The 22,172-nt window shown below is 42.0% G+C and overlaps 1 protein-coding gene across 6 annotated transcripts in view; it reads right to left on the bottom strand.

The window, feature by feature from the left end:
• LOC147019265 (transcription factor 7-like 2) overlaps positions 1-22,172 on the bottom strand; it is a 303,769-nt gene that overhangs the window by 38,589 nt on the left and 243,008 nt on the right. For all 6 annotated transcript variants that reach the window (XM_085899606.1, XM_085899608.1, XM_085899607.1 and 3 more), the window contains 2 exons: positions 11,817-11,931; positions 7,380-7,458 (listed from right to left, as the gene is read on the bottom strand). In XM_085899606.1, the coding sequence (XP_085755732.1) occupies positions 7,380-7,458; positions 11,817-11,931 (194 nt within the window). The remainder of the gene's footprint in view (positions 1-7,379; positions 7,459-11,816; positions 11,932-22,172) is intronic.

Genomic DNA, 22,172 nt, shown 5'->3' on the forward strand with positions numbered 1-22,172 from the left:
GAGAGAGAGAGAGAGAGAGAGAGAGAGAGAGAGAGAGAGAGAGAGAGAGAGAGAGAGAGAGAGAGAGAGAGAGAGAGAGAGAGAGAGAGAGAGAGAGAGAGAGAGAGAGAGAGAGAGAGAGAGAGAGAGAGAGAGAGAGAGAGAGAGAGAGAGAGAGAGAGGTGTGAGAGAGAGAGAGAGGTGTGAGAGAGAGAGAGAGGTGTGAGAGAGAGAGAGGGTGAGAGAGAGAGGTGTGAGAGAGAGAGAGGTGTGAGAGAGAGAGAGGTGAGAGAGAGAGAGAGAGAGGTGTGAGAGAGAGAGAGAGAGAGAGAGAGAGAGAGAGAGAGAGAGAGAGAGAGAGGTGTGAGAGAGAGAGAGAGGTGTGAGAGAGAGAGAGAGAGAGGTGTGAGAGAGAGAGAGAGAGAGAGAGGTGTGAGAGAGAGAGAGAGAGAGAGAGAGAGAGAGAGAGAGAGAGAGAGAGAGAGAGAGAGAGAGAGAGAGAGAGAGAGAGAGAGAGAGAGAGAGAGAGAGAGAGAGAGAGAGAGAGAGAGAGAGAGAGAGAGAGAGAGAGAGAGAGAGAGAGAGAGAGAGAGAGAGAGAGAGAGAGAGAGAGAGAGAGAGAGAGAGAGAGAGAGAGAGAGAGAGAGAGAGAGAGAGAGAGAGAGAGAGAGAGAGAGAGAGAGAGAGAGAGAGAGAGAGAGAGGTGTGAGAGAGAGAGAGGTGTGAGAGAGAGAGAGGTGTGAGAGAGAGAGAGAGAGAGAGAGAGAGAGAGAGAGAGAGAGAGGTGTGAGAGAGAGAGAGGTGTGAGAGAGAGAGAGGTGTGAGAGAGAGAGAGAGAGAGAGAGAGAGAGAGAGAGAGGTGTGAGAGAGAGAGAGAGAGAGGTGTGAGAGAGAGAGAGAGAGAGAGAGAGAGAGAGAGAGAGAGAGAGAGAGAGAGAGAGAGAGGAATGAGAGAGAGAGAGAGAGAGAGAGAGAGAGAGAGAGAGAGAGGTGTGAGAGAGAGAGAGAGAGAGAGGTGTGAGAGAGAGAGAGAGAGAGAGGTGTGAGAGAGAGAGAGAGAGAGAGGTGTGAGAGAGAGAGAGAGAGAGGTGTGAGAGAGAGAGAGAGAGAGGTGTGAGAGATAGAGAGAGAGAGAGAGAGAGAGAGAGAGAGAGAGAGAGAGAGAGAGAGAGAGAGAGAGAGAGAGAGAGAGAGAGAGAGAGAGGTGTGAGAGAGAGAGAGAGAGAGGTGTGAGAGAGAGAGAGAGAGAGAGAGAGAGAGAGAGAGAGAGAGAGAGAGAGAGAGAGAGAGAGAGAGAGAGAGAGAGAGAGAGAGAGAGAGAGAGAGAGAGAGAGAGAGAGAGAGAGAGAGAGAGAGAGAGAGAGAGAGAGAGAGAGAGAGAGAGAGAGAGAGAGAGAGAGAGAGAGAGAGAGAGAGAGAGAGAGAGAGAGAGAGAGAGAGAGAGAGAGAGAGAGAGAGAGAGAGAGAGAGAGAGAGAGAGAGAGAGAGAGAGAGAGAGAGAGAGAGAGAGAGAGAGAGAGAGAGAGAGAGAGAGAGAGAGAGAGAGAGAGAGAGAGAGAGAGAGAGAGAGAGAGAGAGAGAGAGAGAGAGAGAGAGAGAGAGAGAGAGAGAGAGAGAGAGAGAGAGAGAGAGAGAGAGAGAGAGAGAGAGAGAGAGAGAGAGAGAGAGAGAGAGAGAGAGAGAGAGAGAGAGAGAGAGAGAGAGAGAGAGAGAGAGAGAGAGAGAGAGAGAGAGAGAGAGAGAGAGAGAGAGAGAGAGAGAGAGAGAGAGAGAGAGAGAGAGAGAGAGAGAGAGAGAGAGAGAGAGAGAGAGAGAGAGAGAGAGAGAGAGAGAGAGAGAGAGAGAGAGAGAGAGAGAGAGAGAGAGAGAGAGAGAGAGAGAGAGAGAGAGAGAGAGAGAGAGAGAGAGAGAGAGAGAGAGAGAGAGAGAGAGAGAGAGAGAGAGAGAGAGAGAGAGAGAGAGAGAGAGAGAGAGAGAGAGAGAGAGAGAGAGAGAGAGAGAGAGAGAGAGAGAGAGAGAGAGAGAGAGAGAGAGAGAGAGAGAGAGAGAGAGAGAGAGAGAGAGAGAGAGAGAGAGAGAGAGAGAGAGAGAGAGAGAGAGAGAGAGAGAGAGAGAGAGAGAGAGAGAGAGAGAGAGAGAGAGAGAGAGAGAGAGAGAGAGAGAGAGAGAGAGAGAGAGAGAGAGAGAGAGAGAGAGAGAGAGAGAGAGAGAGAGAGAGAGAGAGAGAGAGAGAGAGAGAGAGAGAGAGAGAGAGAGAGAGAGAGAGAGAGAGAGAGAGAGAGAGAGAGAGAGAGAGAGAGAGAGAGAGAGAGAGAGAGAGAGAGAGAGAGAGAGAGAGAGAGAGAGAGAGAGAGAGAGAGAGAGAGAGAGAGAGAGAGAGAGAGAGAGAGAGAGAGAGAGAGAGAGAGAGAGAGAGAGAGAGAGAGAGAGAGAGAGAGAGAGAGAGAGAGAGAGAGAGAGAGAGAGAGAGAGAGAGAGAGAGAGAGAGAGAGAGAGAGAGAGAGAGAGAGAGAGAGAGAGAGAGAGAGAGAGAGAGAGAGAGAGAGAGAGAGAGAGAGAGAGGTGTGAGAGAGAGAGAGAGAGAGAGAGAGAGAGAGAGAGAGAGAGAGAGAGAGAGAGAGAGAGAGAGAGAGAGAGAGAGAGAGAGAGAGAGAGAGAGAGAGAGAGAGAGAGAGAGAGAGAGAGAGAGAGAGAGAGAGAGAGAGAGAGAGAGAGAGAGAGAGAGAGAGAGAGAGAGAGAGAGAGAGAGAGAGAGAGAGAGAGAGAGAGAGAGAGAGAGAGAGAGAGAGAGAGAGAGAGAGAGAGAGAGAGAGAGAGAGAGAGAGAGAGAGAGAGAGAGAGAGAGAGAGAGAGAGAGAGAGAGAGAGAGAGAGAGAGAGAGAGAGAGAGAGAGAGAGAGAGAGAGAGAGAGAGAGAGAGAGAGAGAGAGAGAGAGAGAGAGAGAGAGAGAGAGAGAGAGAGAGAGAGAGAGAGAGAGAGAGAGAGAGAGAGGTGTGAGAGAGAGAGAGAGAGAGAGAGAGAGAGAGAGAGAGAGAGAGAGAGGTGTGAGAGAGAGAGAGAGGTGTGAGAGAGAGAGAGAGAGGTGTGAGAGAGAGAGAGAGAGAGAGAGAGAGAGAGAGAGAGAGAGAGAGAGAGAGAGAGAGAGAGAGAGAGAGAGGTGTGAGAGAGAGAGAGAGAGAGGTGTGAGAGAGAGAGAGGTGTGAGAGAGAGAGAGAGAGAGAGAGAGAGAGAGGTGTGAGAGAGAGAGAGAGAGGTGTGAGAGAGAGAGAGAGAGGTGTGAGAGAGAGAGAGGTGTGAGAGAGAGAGAGAGAGAGAGAGAGAGAGAGAGAGAGAGAGAGAGAGAGAGAGAGGTGTGAGAGAGAGAGAGGTGTGAGAGAGAGAGAGAGAGAGAGAGAGAGAGAGAGAGAGAGAGAGAGAGAGAGAGAGAGAGAGAGAGAGAGAGAGAGAGAGAGAGAGAGAGAGAGAGAGAGAGAGAGAGAGAGAGAGAGAGAGAGAGAGAGAGAGAGAGAGAGAGAGAGAGAGAGAGAGAGAGAGAGAGAGAGAGAGAGAGAGAGAGAGAGAGAGAGAGAGAGAGAGAGAGAGAGAGAGAGAGAGAGAGAGAGAGAGAGAGAGAGAGAGAGAGAGAGAGAGAGAGAGAGAGAGAGAGAGAGAGAGAGAGAGAGAGAGAGAGAGAGAGAGAGAGAGAGAGAGAGAGAGAGAGAGAGAGAGAGAGAGAGAGAGAGAGAGAGAGGTGTGAGAGAGAGAGAGAGAGAGAGAGAGAGAGAGAGAGGTGTGAGAGAGAGAGAGAGGTGTGAGAGAGAGAGAGGTGTGAGAGAGAGAGAGAGAGAGAGAGGTGTGAGAGACAGAGAGAGAGAGAGAGAGAGGTGCGAGAGAGAGAGAGAGAGGTGTGAGAGAGAGAGAGAGAGAGAGAGAGGTGTGAGAGAGAGAGAGGTGTGAGAGAGAGAGAGGTGTGAGAGAGAGAGAGATGAGAGAGAGAGAGAGAGGTGAGAGAGAGAGAGAGAGAGAGGGGTGAGAGAGAGAGAGGTGTGAGAGAGAGAGAGAGGTGTGAGAGAGAGAGAGAGGTGTGAGAGAGAGAGAGAGAGAGAGGTGAGAGAGAGAGAGAGAGAGAGAGAGAGGTGTGAGAGAGAGAGAGGTGTGAGAGAGAGAGAGGTGTGAGAGAGAGAGAGGTGTGAGAGAGAGAGAGGTGTGAGAGAGAGAGAGAGAGAGAGAGAGAGAGAGAGAGAGAGAGAGAGAGAGAGAGAGAGAGAGAGAGAGAGAGAGAGAGAGAGAGAGAGAGAGAGAGAGAGAGAGAGAGAGAGAGAGAGAGAGAGAGAGAGAGAGAGAGAGAGAGAGAGAGAGAGAGAGAGAGAGAGAGAGAGAGAGAGAGAGAGAGAGAGAGAGAGAGAGAGAGAGAGAGAGAGAGAGAGAGAGAGAGAGAGAGAGAGAGAGAGAGAGAGAGAGAGAGAGATAACGAAAACGAACGTTGGAAGAGGTGGAGATAGTAAATCTGGAAGTGGGATGGATCAGTAATGATGAAGTGAGGACTGCTATGAAGAGGATGAAAAGTGGAAAGGCGGTTGGCCCAGATGGTATACCAGTGGAGGCATGGAAGTGCTTTGGAGAGATGGCAGTGGGGTTGTTAACCAGATTGTTTAATAAAGTCCTGGAAAGTGAGAGGATGCCGGAGGAGTGGAGATTAGTGTACTGGTTCCCATTTTCAAGAAAAAGGGTGATGTGCAGAGCTGTGGAAATTACAGAGGGATAAAGTTGTTAAGCCACACCATGAAGTTGTGGGAAAGAGTAGTGGAAGCTCGGTTGAGAGGAGAGTTGATGATCTGTGAGCAGCAATATGGGTTTATGCCAGGAAAGAGCAACACTGATGCGATGTTTGCTTTGAGAATGTTGATGGAGAAGTACAGGGAAGGCCAGACGGAGTTACATTGTGTGTTTGTGGATTTATAGAAAGCTTATGATAGGGTGCCAAGAGAGGAGTTGTGGCATTGTATGAGGAAGTCGGGAGTGGTGGAGAAGTATGTGAGGATCGTGCAGGATATGTATGAGGACAGTGTGACAGCGGTGAGGTGTGCGGTAGGAATGACAGACCGGTTTAAGGTAAAAGTGGGATTGCACCAAGGATCGACTCTGAGCCCTTTCCTGTTTGCAATGGTGATGGACAGGTTGACGGACGAGATCAAACAGGAGTCTCCATGGACTATGATGTTCACGGATGACATCATGATCTGTAGGGAAAGTAGGGAGTAGGCTGAGGCGAGCCTCGAGAGGTGTAGATACGCACTGGAGAGAAGGGGAATGATAGTCAGTCGGAGTAAGACGGAGTACATGTGTGTAAATGAGAGGGAGGCTGGTGGTATGGTGTGGTTGCAAGGCGTTGAGGTGGGGAAGATGGATGGGTTTAAATACTGGGGATCAACTGTCCAAAGTAACGGAGAGTGTGGGAGAGAAGTGAAAAAGAGAGTGCAGGCAGGATGGAGTGGGTGGAGAAGAGTTGCAGGAGTGATTGGTGACAGAAGGGTAGCTGCAAGAGTGAAGGGGAAAGTATACAAGACGGTAGTGAGACCAGCTATGTTGTATGGTTTGGAGGCGGTGGCACTAACAAAAAGACAGGAAGCGGAGCTGGAGGTGGCAGAGTTAAAGATGCTGCGATTCTCATTGGGAGTGACGAGGATGGACAGGATAAGAAATGAGTATATTAGAGGGACAGCGCAGGTAGGACGGTTTGGAGACAAAGTGAGAGAGGTGAGATTGAGATGGTTTGGACATGTGCACAGGAGGGAAGTGGAGTATATCGGGAGAAGGATGTTGAAGATAGAGCCGCCAGGAAGGAGTACAAGAGGAAGGAAGGAGTACAAAAAGAAGAGGTTCATGGATACGGTGAGGGCGGACATGTGGGTGGTTGGAGTGTCAATGGAAGATGTGGAGGATAGAGCGAAATGGAGACGGTTGATCAGCTGTGGCGATCCCTAACGGGAGCTCGCCGAAAGAAGAAGAAGAAGAAGAAGAAGAGTACTAGCATTTGAAATTCGCCTTAGTCTCGTGACCACCCATGTCGCCTACCGGCTTGTTGGGTGGTTGCTAGAGTACCCTTATTTTCACTTTTTCCATCTGTCTGTATGTTTGTTTGTATGTAATGGACAGCTCTGTAGGCCAGAGGAGTCAACCAATTTTGATGAAACTTGACAGGTTGGTTCATACCAGGATCTAGTTGTATGCTTTTGAGCACCGTTGCTATGGACACCACTGTTGCCTAACAACAGGACTTTGAAATTTTGAAAAATCCTAAAAAATTGATTTTTTCGAAAATCAAAAATCGGCTTCCAGGCTTTTATGTGCACTCTAATCAACCTCTTTGTCAAAAAATTTCAGCCAGATCAGTCAAAAACTGTATGACTGGTATGCAATTATGTAGCGACCACATGTCGCCTACCAGCTTGTCTGTTTGTCTGTTTATCGCCTACGGGTCACAATTCGAAACCGATCGTCATGAAACCTAACCAAGTTCAAGAGGTATTCTCAACTGAGAAACCTATTTATTTTGAGGTCAAAGGTCAAAGGTCATCGTCAGCTCGAATTTCTAAAATCGTCATTTTTCATCCGATTGACTTGAAATTTGAACAAGATTTTCATATTGCATCACTGAATTTGATAACCAACTACTTTTGAGGTCAAAAGGTGAAAGGTCAACTCAAGATCAAACTTCTAAAATCATCCATTTTCAACTGAAAAATCATCAATTTACATCCTATTAACTTGAAAGTTGAACAAATTTGCATAGACCATCATTGAATTTGGAAAGCAACGCTTTTTGAGGTCTAAAGGTCAACTCAAGGTCAAACTTCTAAAATCATCAAATTTCATCTGAAAAATCGTCAATTTTCACCTGATTAGCCTGTTGGTTAAGCAGCAATTGCATAATGCATCACTGAATTTGGAAACCGACTATATTTGAGGTCAAAAGGTCGTCAAAGGTTAACTCAAGGTTAAACTTCTAAAACATCAATTTCAATCTGAAAAACAATCAATTTTCATCCGATTGACCTGAGCTTTGTTTAAGATTGTCAATTATCATTTTATTGAAATGGACAACTTGACGTCTGACAAATTTAAATTAGTTTCTTCCTATTTCAACACAAAGTCTGATACTGTATTTGTTCTCAATAATGGTGTTAATGGATCAATGAAACATTATATAATATATGACTTAACATAATTATAAGATATACAATCGAGATTAGTAGGATGAAAATCTTTCTGTTTCTTGAATTCCTTTGTTGATAACTATCAAAAGAGAGGATATGATGTAAGTAAATTGTCCTTCAGAGTTCAACAAACAGGTTGAGTTGATTATACAACTGTGGATTACTAGGTAAAGTTAAAGGTAAGCAAGTTAAAAGAAAGTTTACCAGCCGAGGGGGTGAGGCAGCTGTCCTGGAGTGAGAGGGTAATAGGTTGGTAGGTCAGGAGCATGAGGGGGACGAAGACCTTGGGAACAGATGAGGACATAGTGTTAGTATTTATCACATTGCAATTTTTAGACATCAAGCACGTGAATGATTCTGAAAATGAAGATGGTCTTGACTAATGTTAACTTGTTGCGGCATCATTTTGCCTTTGGTTTTATTATAAGTGGATATGCTTTAGCTTTAGTTTATCGGGGGTTTTCCGGTGTGGGGTTTCATGGGAGGGGTTTTTGAGAAGTACTACGGCTGCAGAAAAATAAACACTTAACTCCGAATCCGAACGTCTCAGACGTCTTTTCTTCCATGCCAAATTGGTGATCCAGACATGATCCAAATGGACAGACAAGGAGTTATAAGTGCACAACCAGTCGCATGGAACGACCAGCCAGCCGTGCCATTTCCGGATGCTCAACCAGCTTCATCAGTGGTGGCGGTTTCGATAAAGCTGCTGCCATTCGGACCTAATGACCCGCAGCTGTGGTTTACGCAAGTTGAAGCACAATTTGACACCCGGAACATTACGACCGAGTTGAAACAGTTCAAACACATTGTTGGCTCCATGTCACCAGATTATGTGACTGAGGTGAGAGATATTTTACGACAACCTCAAACGAATTCCCCATACATGACTTTGAAGACCACGCTCATAAAGCGCATGACTGCCTCTGAGCACCGCCGCTTTCACCAACTTCTTACAACTGAAGATTTAGGAGCTCAAAGATCCACGCAACTATTGCATCAAATGCAGCAGCTACTTGGTCACCTTCACGACACCTTCGACCAGTTGCTCCTCTGTGAGTTGTTCTTGCAACGTTTGCCACCACGCATCCCCATGATATTTGCAGCTAACGCAGAGTTGGCACGACCCGTCGCTGTGGATCTGGCTGATCTCATGGACACCGTTCCACCAACCGTGACTAATGTGACACTTCCACCACACCACGTCACAACTACAATCTGAAATGGCGGACCTTAAAAAGCTCATCCTGGAGCTCCATGTTGCAGAACACCAGTTGTGCCTATCTTTGTGTACTCTATCAAGGGACAGAGAGAAATGCCGTACCTCATGCTATTGTTCGCCTCCACCTTCCATGAACACTCCAGATTGGTGTTGGTACCACATGACCTTTGGTGCTAATGCTCGTCAGTGTTGAGCAGTGTGCTCGTATTGGCCATAAAAACATGACAAGGCCCACAACTAATGCTCATGAGTTTATCTGTGCCAGACATCAGTCTCCTTTTCTTCCTCATGGATTGCACTAGCGGATTTCATTTTCTTGTGGATACAGGGGCAGAGGTGAGCATAGTGTCATCATCTACCACTGAACGGAAAAATATCGACAGGAATATTCATTACATGCCCCTAACAAAAGTGCTATTGCTGCTTTTGGAGAACGTCTCCTTCAGCTCAATTTGGGTTTATAATCGCTCATTTCCGTGGGTGTTTACTACTGCCAACACCAGATACTCTCTCCTTGAGATAATTTCAGTCTCCTTGTAGATGTCAAATATTGACGACTATTGGATGCCTCGACACAGCTTGGTGTTCTCGCTAAAGTATCCACCATTTAGTTGTTGAATATCACACATCTTCCATCCATTCCCACATATCCTTTTTCAGAAAGTACTTTATGACTTCCCATCCATAACGCATCCATTGGCGACAATCCAGCCCATCAAACACCAGATATCACATCACGTCGAGAATATGGGACCCCCTGTTTTTGTGCGTGCTCGCTGATGAGCACTTGAAAACTTTTGTATCGCCTGCCAGGAGTTTGACTCTATGTTACAACGTGGGATCATCAGACAATTGTCCAGCAGTTGGGGTTCATTGCTAAACATGCTCCCCAAAAAGACACCTGGGGATTGGCATCCTTGGGGGGAATACCGGTCCTAAAACAATGCGACTGTTCCAGACCGTTACCCTATTCCACACATTTAGGATTTTACCACTACACACCATAATGTCCTCTAAGGTCAACCTCGTTTGTATGTCCCATCAGATGCCTGTGGACCCAGATAACATCCCGATGACAGCAGTCGCCACCCCTTTTGGACTGTTCAAATTCCTTTGGATGCCATTCGGCTTACGCAATGCCGCACAAACCTTTCAAAGTTTTATGAATCTGGTGCTCCAGAGATTACACTTCTGCTACATGTAAAAGTATATAAATGATATTCTGATCGCTCGCGCAACCACAGAAAAACATCAGGGACACCGACATCAGCTCTTCACCATTTGTGGGACTTTGGCATCATCATCAATCCCACAAGCCTATTCAGTGTTCTGGAGTTGAATTTCTTCAGGCACTGTGTTAATGCTTCAGGCATCTGTCCGTTTGATGAGAAGGTGCAGATTATTTGAGATTTTCCATTACCGTCATCTCAACGCAAACTGCGACAGTTTTTTGGGCCTCGTCAACTTTAACCATCGATGTACTCCAAATGCAGCCACAACACTGCGGCTGCCGAACAAGTTACTCACAACTGGTAAGCACCTTGAAGTGTTCTGATGGTCAGAGCCAACCTCGTCAGCCTTCCACACCATCAAAGATGCACTGGCCAATGCCTCACTCCTGATTCATCCAAAGCCAGAGGCATCAACAAGCCTGATGGTAGACTCGTCGGAGGTCGGAGTGGAAGGGGTCGTTCACCATTTCATCAATGCAGACTGGTGTTCACCGGCCTTCTTCTCTAAAACACCGAAACCAATAGAGCACAAGTACAGTGCCTTCGGTCGGGATTTATACACTGTATACCTCGCCATCAAGCACTTCCTCCATTTCTTTGAGGCCAGACAATTTTCTGTGCTCACTGACCACAAATCTTTAACTTTCGCTCTCTCCGCCCATTGGAGACTCGCTCTCCTCGCACACTTTGCCAACTCGGTTATTTATGTCTCTCAATTCACCCCCGATATCCGGCGCATCAAATGAATTACAAATTGGGTGGACGACGCTCTCTTATGCTTTGAGGCATTGGTGTTGTCTTCTCCCAACATGCCAGCCATTGGTTTTAATGCACTTGCAACAGTGCAACAAGACGCAGAGCTCCACCATCTACCAGTCTGCAACTGGTTCGCTTACATTTGGTGAGGTACCACTCCCAGGGACCACCACTAACCTCATGTGTGATACATCAACAGGACAGTCACTCTCCTTCATTCCTGCTGCATTCCGTCGTATTGTCTTCATTCACCCAAGTATTCGAGCAACCCAGCAACACATTACCATGCACTATGTCTGACCACACATCAATGCTGATATGCGCTGTTGGGCCAAGCAATGCCTTTAATGCCAACACTACAAGATCCAATGTCATATTGTTGTACCACTCAGTAGTTTTTCAACACCAGACAGGCGTTTTGACAGGGTCCACATGGAGCTTGTTGGTCCTCTACCACCAACGGACACAGCTATTTACTGACTTGTGTTGACTGCTTCACTCATTGGCCGGAAGCTACACCAATAGCTGACATCACCACACCTACCATCGCCAGATCCTTTGTCCACACCTGGATTGCATGTTTTGGTGTTCCATCAACCATCATCATGGTTCATGGTAGCCAGACAACTTCGATCAGCTACGCAAGGCATCCAGGCGACACTGAAATGTATGCCTTCAGTCACACCAAGTTTTTATTCCCCAGGAATTGTCTACGTAACCCATGTATTTGTATGACGTGACACTATCCAGAAACTCTTGCAGCAACTTTATGACAGACCTTAAAAAGTTCTACAATGCTTCGATAAGACCTTCGTACTCAATACGAATGCCGGTCGTGATACGGTCTCAATAAATCTCTTGAAACCAACTTTCCTTGACGCAGCACCAGAGTCAACCCTCCCACTGACCAACAGGTTGACACCTCCTACAACAATCCCCTTTCCACCACGTATGACTGACTCCCTCTAAGCATCGTGTTACACTTCCCAGCATTATTTTTATGGAGTACACTTTGCTTGGTGGTCATTTCTATTTCTATGACTTATTTTTCCATGGGCAGTCTAAATCTCTTCACTCACACCATATTGTATTTTGTTTGTACCTTTCGTTTGATAAACATGCTCGGAAGTAAAGTCGTGTCGTGGCATAATTTTGCCTTTGGTTTTATAATAAGCGAACACACCTTAGCTTTGGTTTATTGGAAGTTTTCTGGTACAGGGTTTCCTGGCAGGGGTTTTTGAGAGCGAGCACGGTTTCGGTAGAATATAGACTTGACTCGGAATCCGAACATCTCGGATGTCTTTTCTTCCATGCAGTTGGTGATTTATTGTTCCTTATAAAATTGTTTAAGCATCTAGTTGGGTGTCATGATCATTGTAGATGTGAGATACAGTATACACACAAGAGGTATTAGGTGTATACAGTACAGACCCGCCTTGGCTTCGACGTCAGCAAGGTGGGCATGGCCGGGAGGCGGGAACTCGGCACCATAGCCAAGCAATGGAGTAAGGTGACCAGCTGCTTGGACTACCGGCACCTTGTTAGACTGCATATGACAAAATGGATGTGCGGTGAGAAAAATATAATCAATATTTCAGTAAATTTTTGTTCGATAGAAACACGTTTTTCAAATACGTAATCTGGCACAAGAAAATACGAGCATCTCAAAATTATTTCTACTCTACTTTGACCTAATTACTTAGCAAGAGACAATTGCTTTGTATAAGGTTTAAGTTTCAGCATATGTTGAAGGAACATGTTAAATCTGCTTGTAAGTTTGTCTACATGAGATATTTTGTAGTTATGGTTCTAACAGGGTATGAGATTATATTATCAACTTCCCGAATCTTTTTGATTCTACTGCTCCTTCCATTTATAAGATGGCAACCCATCACTTCATCTTGTCCTCAATATTCTTCCCATCTCCACCCAAGTTGGTCATATTTGTGTCAATGTACAGTATCTTATCCACCTGCTCTCTTTGGCCGTTTTTGTCAGTGTGTTGACCTTCTGCCCTTTGTTATCCAGCTCTTCCATGAGCCACAACCTGTTATATTAAGAGGCAAAATTAATGTGCCCAACTACCATCATACCTGTGATGATCAAGCATTAAGCCTTTTGCTCCTGGATCATGACAAGATTTGCAATCATTGCTATGTACTGCACCCTCAAAAACTCTAGTGTAAAGAAACCATAAGTGGAAACTGGACCATTGGTTAGTTTCACAGAGAATCATAATGCTGTGCACTATGAAAAGCTGGAAAGTATCAATGAAAGAGTAAGGAAGGAAGATAAACAAAACCCCACCCAATCATCTTTTACTTTCTTTTGTATTGAAAACAAGGCTTAACGTAGCAGAATGTTGTTGTTCTTCTTTCGGCTGCTCCCGTTAGGGGTCGCCACAGCGGATCATCCATTATGATCCGCATACTGATTTGGCACAGGTTTTACGCCGGATGCCCTTCCTGACGCAACCCTGGTCGCCTCTTACGACACAGGGATAAGGACTGGGTTTCGCCATGATTCCGGGCTGCCCTACACCCTCTCATAGCGCGGCCCAGTGCAGAGGACCCGTCCTCAAGCGATCCTCCAACCCAAGCCTCAGAGTAGCCGGATTACAGGCGCACGCCACTACGCCCGGTTTAGCGTTGCAGAATATGTGAGGTAATTTGAGTATCTTAAAGATTAAAACTAAAAAATAACTGCCATGACGACTAATGGTCACAATTATTCCCACCTTCATGTGAGGTCAGCAGCTGGGGAAAGGTTTTGGCCCAAATCTTTCTGTAATTGGTTGACTTTTGACCGAAAATGGCTGGAATTTGTAATTTGTTCAGGTTACTAGCAATAACTAGAATGCTCTTCATGGAAACAATGTCGGATAGTTTACATCTACCAGCAAATATGCGAGCACATGGAATACCCAGCTTCATGTCCACCCAAGGGATGATGCAATTTGTGATGCAACGCTCCACATGTGATGCACCAAATCCAACAGCTTATAGCCAGGCCAAGAATCGAATTCAGACTACACAACTCAACAGTCAGTGTGCTAACTCAATACCATCCTGTCAGAAATATCGCTGCCGTCACATTCCTGAAAAGTAAGCGATGACCTTGATCTCACCATATTCTCGACCACACGCATGGGAGCTCAGCACGGAAGGTACTGTATCAACAGTGATTCAGTTGGTGATCTGCTTTGCAAAATGGTGTCATAGGCTTGATGTTCGTAAAAGAAAAGAAAAAAAAAACGCAGTTTTTAGGATTAGGTTAATTGATTAGGACACCCCAAATCAGAAAGGGCTATGCTCAAAATGCTACTGAAACATCTGCAATACAGGTGTTCCAGAGAGAAAGGAGTAATAATGTGAAATATATCTGGGTTAAACGTCCCCTCCATGCTTCAAACTAGGTTCTGTTCTCATCCATATTTTCAGATGCAATTAAATGATTCCTTTCCTGGGTGAAAAACAAAATGAAACAAAGTAGAATAATTTACAAAATGGAACAACAAATTCTCTGGACATTCTTACAGGTCATCGTTGTATTAAAAAAACAGAAGTGTGCCGATAATTGTACACCGTGGGATAGCAACTCCAAAGGAAAAATGTAGAGGGGGTGGGGGAATCCAATTATGGAGGAAGTCAACCAACCGTCTCGCAGTTGGTCTTGATGTCAAAAACTTGGAAAACATTCAAGATCTACCTGATCTCTCACTGGAGATTCAAAGCATCCATATATTGCAAAAAGGTGCATGCTTGTCATGCACAATTGAATCCAAATTGATGATCAATTTGCCAGATCAATGTTTTGGGAATAGGAGTTCATCATGAGGTTTTATTTAATTATAGATTCTCCAAACTTGTTGATGGGCGAGAGACTTGCAGTTGCTTATGTTGGTCACTTTAGAGGTGTTAAATAGGTCAGTTTGGAGACCCATATGAAGAAAGTAGCCGATGCTGGCAAATTTACAAGGAGAGGTGAAATAGAAGAGTTCCAATGTTTGCATTGTGTTATTTGAGGATTTCAGAACTGATGCTCTTCAGTTTTGTGATTGAGGAATTATTTCACCTACTGAGATGCTTTCCAACCTACTTGGTAGAGAAGACTCGTTTAATCAGTATGAAGTATAAGATCAGTATGAAGAAAGGAAAAAAAATGGAGTGGGATTGAAAATACAATTATTTTTAAACATGAAGAGTGTTTGGATATTCAATGTTACGTCATGCCATATCCCACATGAAGCATATCATACTCTGTAGAATGAAGATACATTGGAATCAGTCTTCACGGACCACTACCACACAACAGAGGCAAATTAAGAGGTGAGAAAACTTCCATTTTATATGAGCCTGGTGATAGGATGCAAGATGTATGGTAGTTTATCTCTGGAAAGATTCACTTTTACTTTGTACCTTGCCAATGGATCCCAATTTACCATGACTAATGTTCATCATCTTTGCTGAAAAGACAATTTATTTGACAGCAATTCTCTTGACACCAGCATCTGAAGAACAGAACATTCATCCACAGGTAATAGGAAACAAACTGCTGCTGGAAGACATAATCAGGTGAATGAGAGCTCATCTCAAGATGTGTCTATTTGTAGTGGTTCATACTTGTTTGAAAGAGTTGATCAGAACACAAAATTAATCAATTTCCTTGACCAATGAGCCCATTAGATGCGTGACCTTCCAGAAGGTGTTGAAGCATGTGACTCATGTAGTTACGAAACGTAAGTGAAATCATTACCAAAAGGAAGACGGTTGGGGTCTCCAAATGAATCCATGTCTTGGAGGGATGCGTAGATCACATATGAAGTCATTTTTGGTGAAGATAACAGACTACATAAAGGAATAGGGCAACTATGGGGATTTTTACGAGCTCAGGGTGCCTTTCAAAAGGCCATGTTGCTGAGACAGCTGTGGAAGGCTGGACTTAATCCCTGCGCACCTGCTGGTCGGACCTGATACAGATTGGTTTGCGTAGCGCTGGAGAAGCAAATGTTCAATGAGATGGAAATGTATAACTTATAGGCTTGTGCATTGTATAAAATATCCATATGCACGCATAATGCATTACAATGGTAGTTTTGTATTGGATGCACACACATCGGTGAGCAGAATGTAAGCCTTAGAAAGGAACTTGTAAAAAAGATTAATGCCAGCATAGTATTCCTGAATGGAATGGCGATCATGTAAATTAATTATTTCGTTATTTTGTTTTACATCGATGTTAACTGCATTTCTCTGCATTGGTAGAAATGAACATAATTATTTTACAGCAATGAACCTTGGCAACAATTTCAACCTGATGACTGAGCAATAACTCGCATTGTAATTCTTTGTACTTCTATTTTAGGCTACGGAATTACTGATCAACATGCTACAGCGCATGCAGTTTCGATTTTGGACGATGATAATGGCTATTATTTCAACGAAAGATTATCTGCACCAATTCAATGAAAGATTTGTGTCGAGATCCAAAACATCACATCGTGTAGGACAGGCTGCAAAATCATACTCATAAGTCAATGTACACCGACACGATATAGTCTTTCATTTGCCGTTTCACATCCTCCATAGATAGCATCGTCATTTTCTACTGCAAAGGTCGATCTATTAATGCAACATCAGTATTGTAGACAAAATTTGCTGAAAATAAAATTGGCCAGTTTTGTGTTTACAAAATATCAGCATGTTGAGGTTAAGATATAATTGTTAGGATAAATCCTGCAGCTCAATCAAGAATAAAATGCCTGTCATTACTATTAAATTTTAATGATTGTTTTTTGGTGTTAAAATATACATCACCTTAATTTACTGCATTTCAATGCTGATTAGAACCACATAAAAATTTTTTTTTGTTAATTTCCATAAATCTACGCAAAGAGAAATCCAAATAGGAGAAAATCATTAATTGTTCAAGATATAATTTCATCAACCGATCAGAAATTATAACTTAAATTTACCAGCTTTTAAGAGGGATGCTTCGTCATGCTAAGCAAACAGACAAAATTAATTTAATCAACACAAAGTTTCCGAGATTTCACATTTGCGCAAGCATAGCATTCTCAGCGCAGCACTATTTGTCGGATTTCTACCCGTATGCATTTTATCCTCCGAGCTCAAAGTCCTGTATATTGATGAATCATACAGTTAATAAGCCTGGCGTTGGCTTAGTGGTTATGGTGTCAGCTTGGGATCCTAGGGTCCTGAGTTCAAGCCCTGTTGGCCGCTGAATTAATCCACCAGGGGGTTGACTCAACCTGTCATCCTTCCGAGGTCAGTGAAATGAGTACCAGTGTGTACTGGGAGAGGGGCACTGCATCAGCAACACAGTCGCGCTTCCAAGAAATGATAGCTACCCCGGTAGCTGAGCTGCCATACGTAAGAAGAAGATGATACAGTTAATGTGGTTCTTTTACCAACTGATACGGGTAAATAAGTGGTCTTAATCATCCTCGGTCAACACCTGATCAGTAAGTCCATGCCCTAACGTATATATGAATAGAGGAATCAAATAAACATGTTTGTTTTGTTTAAAGGTACAAAAAAAATTGTTGTGGAATGTCAATGTAAAAATATCGGTTTCAAAAATTTATGGGAAAAGAATGAAGAAATATATGTTTTGTGAATTGGCTTTATAATGTCAAGCTTACTGATTACGTTTTGTGTCGTTGAAACAACGATCCTTGTACTCAAAATGTCATCACATTTTGATCCATGAGGAAAGATTCTGGATGCAGACGGGGAAACAATTATTTGCCGTAAATTCGTTGTTTTGTCATTGTCAGGATGTCTGAAAATTATTTTCCATAAAAATTGGAAATATTCATTGATATTTCTCACCGTCTAGATTTTTGGTGGTATTGTTATTTAATATTGGCTGACTTTAATTGAGCACAGGATAATTATTATGATTATGATTGTTTTGTATTTACCCTACTTATTCATTGCTAAAGTATTTTAAAAGTAATTCGGTGTTTTCATGAACCTTCACATTGGTTCCATCTTGAAAATAAATTGATTTGTTTTACCCTAGCATTACGAAAGGCCTGAAATAATCTTTTTCACATTATATTTTATCTCGTCTATTTCCTCCTAGTTATTACCTCTGCTACCGAAGGTGGATGGAGGTTATGTATTCACCCCTGTTTGGCTGTGTGTTTGTCTTTTTGTGAGCATTACATCGCAAAAAGTTATAGACGGATTCGGACAAAATTTTGTGGAAAGGTTTGGTGTTTGACAAGGATCAATTGGTTAGATTTTGGTGAAAGTCCGTATCCGGATCCAGATCCAGATACAAGAAATTTTAAAGTGATTCTTCACCATTGAGAGATTGGGCCAAAAATGATATACAGCATTTCTCAAAAAATTGTGGACGGATTATTTCAAAACTTGGTGGATGAGTTTGGAAGGTGAAAAGAACAAGCTCATTAAATTTTGGTAAAGGTCCGGATCCAACCGATTAGTGAACAACAAAACGTAAACTGTTCAGCCTGGTGGAGGTATGTGCTCCACCGATTGCCGTTCTAGTTTGTATTGCGTCTAGTTTTGTTGAAACTAATCTTGACGCAAACAGTGGATTTACGTACTCTATTTACATGTCTTGTCTTGCCAGTAATACGTAGTTGTGGCATTTTTATTTTATTCTTTACTCTAATATAAGTTTTCCTGAATAAGCCAGTGGACTACAAAATATTCTGCAGTTAAAATGTTTAAAATAAATTTTTGGACAGAATGTAGAATATTAAGATAAAGTTAAACAATTAGCAAAACTATTTGTAAAATGGAAATTATATGTAAAGTCAGTAATTGCCTTTTTATTTACATGTGAAAACATTTACGAATCACCTCAAGTATAAAAAAATGTGTAATTACGTCACAATATAATTTTTTTGTAGTCTATTCTCAGCAATAAATGTCCGAAAAATGCACAAAATACTCTCAGCATTAAATATTCGCAAATGCTCTTTGTGGAGGATCAAGTGAGATTAACTTATTCACTTTACGTATGCAGGCTGTTTGAGAGGTCAAAAGTCAGGGGATTGTAAAATTGTGAAAGGTTGCAGGCAATGTGTGTGTATGCAATGTCGGATTTGTGTTCGATCCCAGAGAGGATCAAATCCCATGGAAAAAAAATATAACTTGTAATTCTCTGAAAACAATATTTTTATAATAAAAATAAAACAATAATAATGAAAATAATAATAATAATAATAATAATAATAATAATAAAATGCCAATAATACACTGGTGTCCTGGCACTGTGCAGTCAAGGTGTCAAGCCAGCTGTCCCTTTGAAATAATATGACAGATTTAATATTGCGTGATCATGTGGTTTGTACCTTTCCCAAACTACTCTATAATTCATTAAGTACTATCAGACATGCATGGATGTAACATGAGCTTGGTGGGCCAAACGGCTCCTTTCTGTATTTATTTCTTACTATTTATAGTGTGTATATATTCATCTTACATGAATAACAGCATTTTTTGTTCAGATTCCTGATTATAATTATATCCTCACCATTATCTCACAACTATTTTTTGAGTGTAATGCCTATTTTTATTCTTCATTTATATATTTTTCTATTTGATGAAATGTTTTATATTGTTTAGAGAAAATAATATTCCATATATACATTTTAACTTATATTTCATAGAAAATTATATTCCAAATATTCATATATAATGAGCTTGTCCAAATATTGTCATAAATTATGAAAACAAGAACATGCAAAAGAAAAAATACCAATGCCTTGCATCTCCTGAAGGGAAGTGACATTAAACACAAAAATGAATATAGTGCAATGTACATACCTTGTATTACAAACTTATTGGTTATAATACAATGAAACAACTGCACAAACTGTATTGTTTGCTGATTTAGATGTAAATAAACTACATTACAGTGCTGTCCCATAACACACTATAATATATATTCAAAAAATATACTATATATATTATATATACTCCAGTGCATCTGATATCATAGCTCCCACCTTGTCAGCAGATGGCGATAAAGATGGTCAGAGAAAGAGAAACCCTGCACTTTCCATTAAATTCTTATTTTATGTTCTTCCTCCTTGTTTTCCACCCTACCTCCAATTTCCTCCTAATGTTTTCCTCTTCATCATTGCTTATCACCACTATTGCTTTCCAACAACTTTCCATTGTCAATACCTGTTTTGTATTCAGGTCTTTTCATTTAATCACAGAACGGTGAAATATTCAATGAAAGGAAAGTTCATAGTACAGTGTAAGGATTAAGAAATGTCAAAGGACACATTTGAATTTGTTACAGAGAAAATATAAAACAAATATTTACACAAAATTTTGACGAGACACCTTGAACACAAATGGTCAATGACACACTTTTGTAAGGTGTCGAGAGAACAAAGAAGTCAATCCTTGTGAGGCTTTCATGTAATGTTTGAAATCTTTGAGACAATATTTTTGGGCCTTTTCAATTGCTCTCTGAGACATGGCAGATGAAACAAATGAAAAGATGTGATCAAGTTTTGATTTAAGGATCATTCAAATCGAGAGTTGAAACAATCCTGAATTAAGAATGCCCTAAGATGGATTGCAAGATCTGTTTTTTTTAGCTGTTGTGAACAAAAGAGGAAAGATATCTGGTTGTCTATGAGGAAAAAGATCAGAGCAAACAAATATGTCGTGAGGGGCACTGTCTTAACCGTGTTTGAGTCTGACGATCCACAAAGGAAGCTTTAATTTCTCTATGTCCAGACTGACATATCAAGAGTACCTTAGTGTGCAAAGACTTTTTGAAACCCACTTAAAGTGCAAATAAAATGATTGCTAGTGTAATGTGTTTGAGATGTTTTATAGAGGCAAAATGGCAAGCAATCAAACAAAAAAACATTTAAGGGATATGAAACATATGTATGTATTTGTGTATATATGTGTATATATGTATATGTATATATACATATATATATTTTTTTTACAATATGACATTTAATCGCATTCAAAATGATACAATTGAATGTTCACAATCTCATGCGATAAAAATAATTTTCTGCCTTCTAAAATAAAGCAAGTGCTAAATATGAAAAAACTTCGACACAAAATGAAATCCTTGTTGAGACGGAGAAACAATTTGATGATGTAATTGGTCAATAGAAATATGTAATTAACGAACTGTAATTATTAACGTTAAAAATGATTGTTACTGAAGAAAATCGGGTTCATTTAAATCACCTTGTCAAATTGCAGAAAACTATGTGTTGGGTGACTGACATCTCCATATTCCTTTACAAGTGATGCTTAATAGAAATTGCTTTAGGCACATCTTCCTGAATGATCATTGTAATTTCGTAAAAGCCGACATGACTTTGTTGATTTGTCTCTTGTAAATATTGTAGTTGTGAAAATCTGCACATAATCATTTCTATTTCAAATTTATAGACATCTTCATCCTGAAAAATAATTGTTGCATTTAAGCTGATCAATACTGAAAGACTTGTGAAAGTATGAAGCATTATATTTTGAGAAGTGCCGACAAAATATGCATTCGACACGGAAACATTCGTACATCAATATATCAAACATCAACAAAAGCATTTAAATATAATGCATTTCGCACTTGAAATATTTGTTCCTATCCCAATTGGCATTATTTGTTGAGTTAGGTTTTTAAAATATTACCATGATATGTTTGATAAAAGCTATGGCTGCAGATCCAAGATAATACTTTACTCTGTAATAACGATTTAGATTGTTATTTGCACCAAATCATATCTGGACATCATTTCTGTGATAACGATTTAGATCGTTATTTGCACCAAATTATATCTGGACATCATTTAAAAAATAATCTTGGTGTTGATGTCAATTTTTTAATTCCACCAAGTCTTCGGCATTTTGATGCAATCTCTCGTTAATGCACATAATCATACTGCTGAATTAATAATTGTACACATATACGCATGTGCGCATGCACACATGCGCGCGCGCACACACACATGCACACATGCACGCGCGCGCACACACACGCACACATGCGCGCGCGCGCGCGCGCACACACACACACACACACACACACACACACACACACACACACACACACACACACACACACACACACACACACACACACACACACACACTGGGCGTCGGCGTTGCTGAAGCAGTTTCTTGTTGAAGGTTATACTGGGTGGTTTGCCATTGCCTTCCTCACAGTAGTTCAGGCAGGAATTTGGCCATGGTGCTGGCGATAGCTCGCTGACTTCGCGAAGGACATTGTGCATCTTTATTGTCCACAAAGTAATGCTGACAGATGGGAGGCCCGATTAACGTCAACCCAAGGGACAGCACACATATTGATGAATAACCCTGCATGTGGAACACCGGGACGATAGTTTATAGCTGGGTAAGGATTCAAACCCAGGTGAGACAGGTTCGAGGCAAGTGTGAATACTTCCAGGCCATCCTGCCAGCATACATACATACATACGTACACATTCATGTGGTTTTTTATGTAATTAAACCAATAAATGTTGTTCGAACAAGAAAGCAATAGATGTCCCACGATATTTGTATGTTTGTAGATATAAGGTTTATTGTAGATAAAGCAATATAAGGTTTCCCAAGATTATCTTGATACATTATGTGAGTTACAGTGATAACATGAAACTGAAAAAAAAAATCTGTCATCATTTTATGAGCCACCTTTTATACATGCACCCCAGTTTTCGAGGGGAAATATATATAGACAGAGAGAGAGAGAAGTAGAAGAGTAGTAAAGAAAAGAGAG

This window comes from Eptatretus burgeri, chromosome 10, assembly GCF_056783735.1.
Source record: "Eptatretus burgeri isolate ZD-2024b chromosome 10, Ebu_testis_v1, whole genome shotgun sequence".
NCBI lineage: Eukaryota > Metazoa > Chordata > Myxini > Myxiniformes > Myxinidae > Eptatretus > Eptatretus burgeri.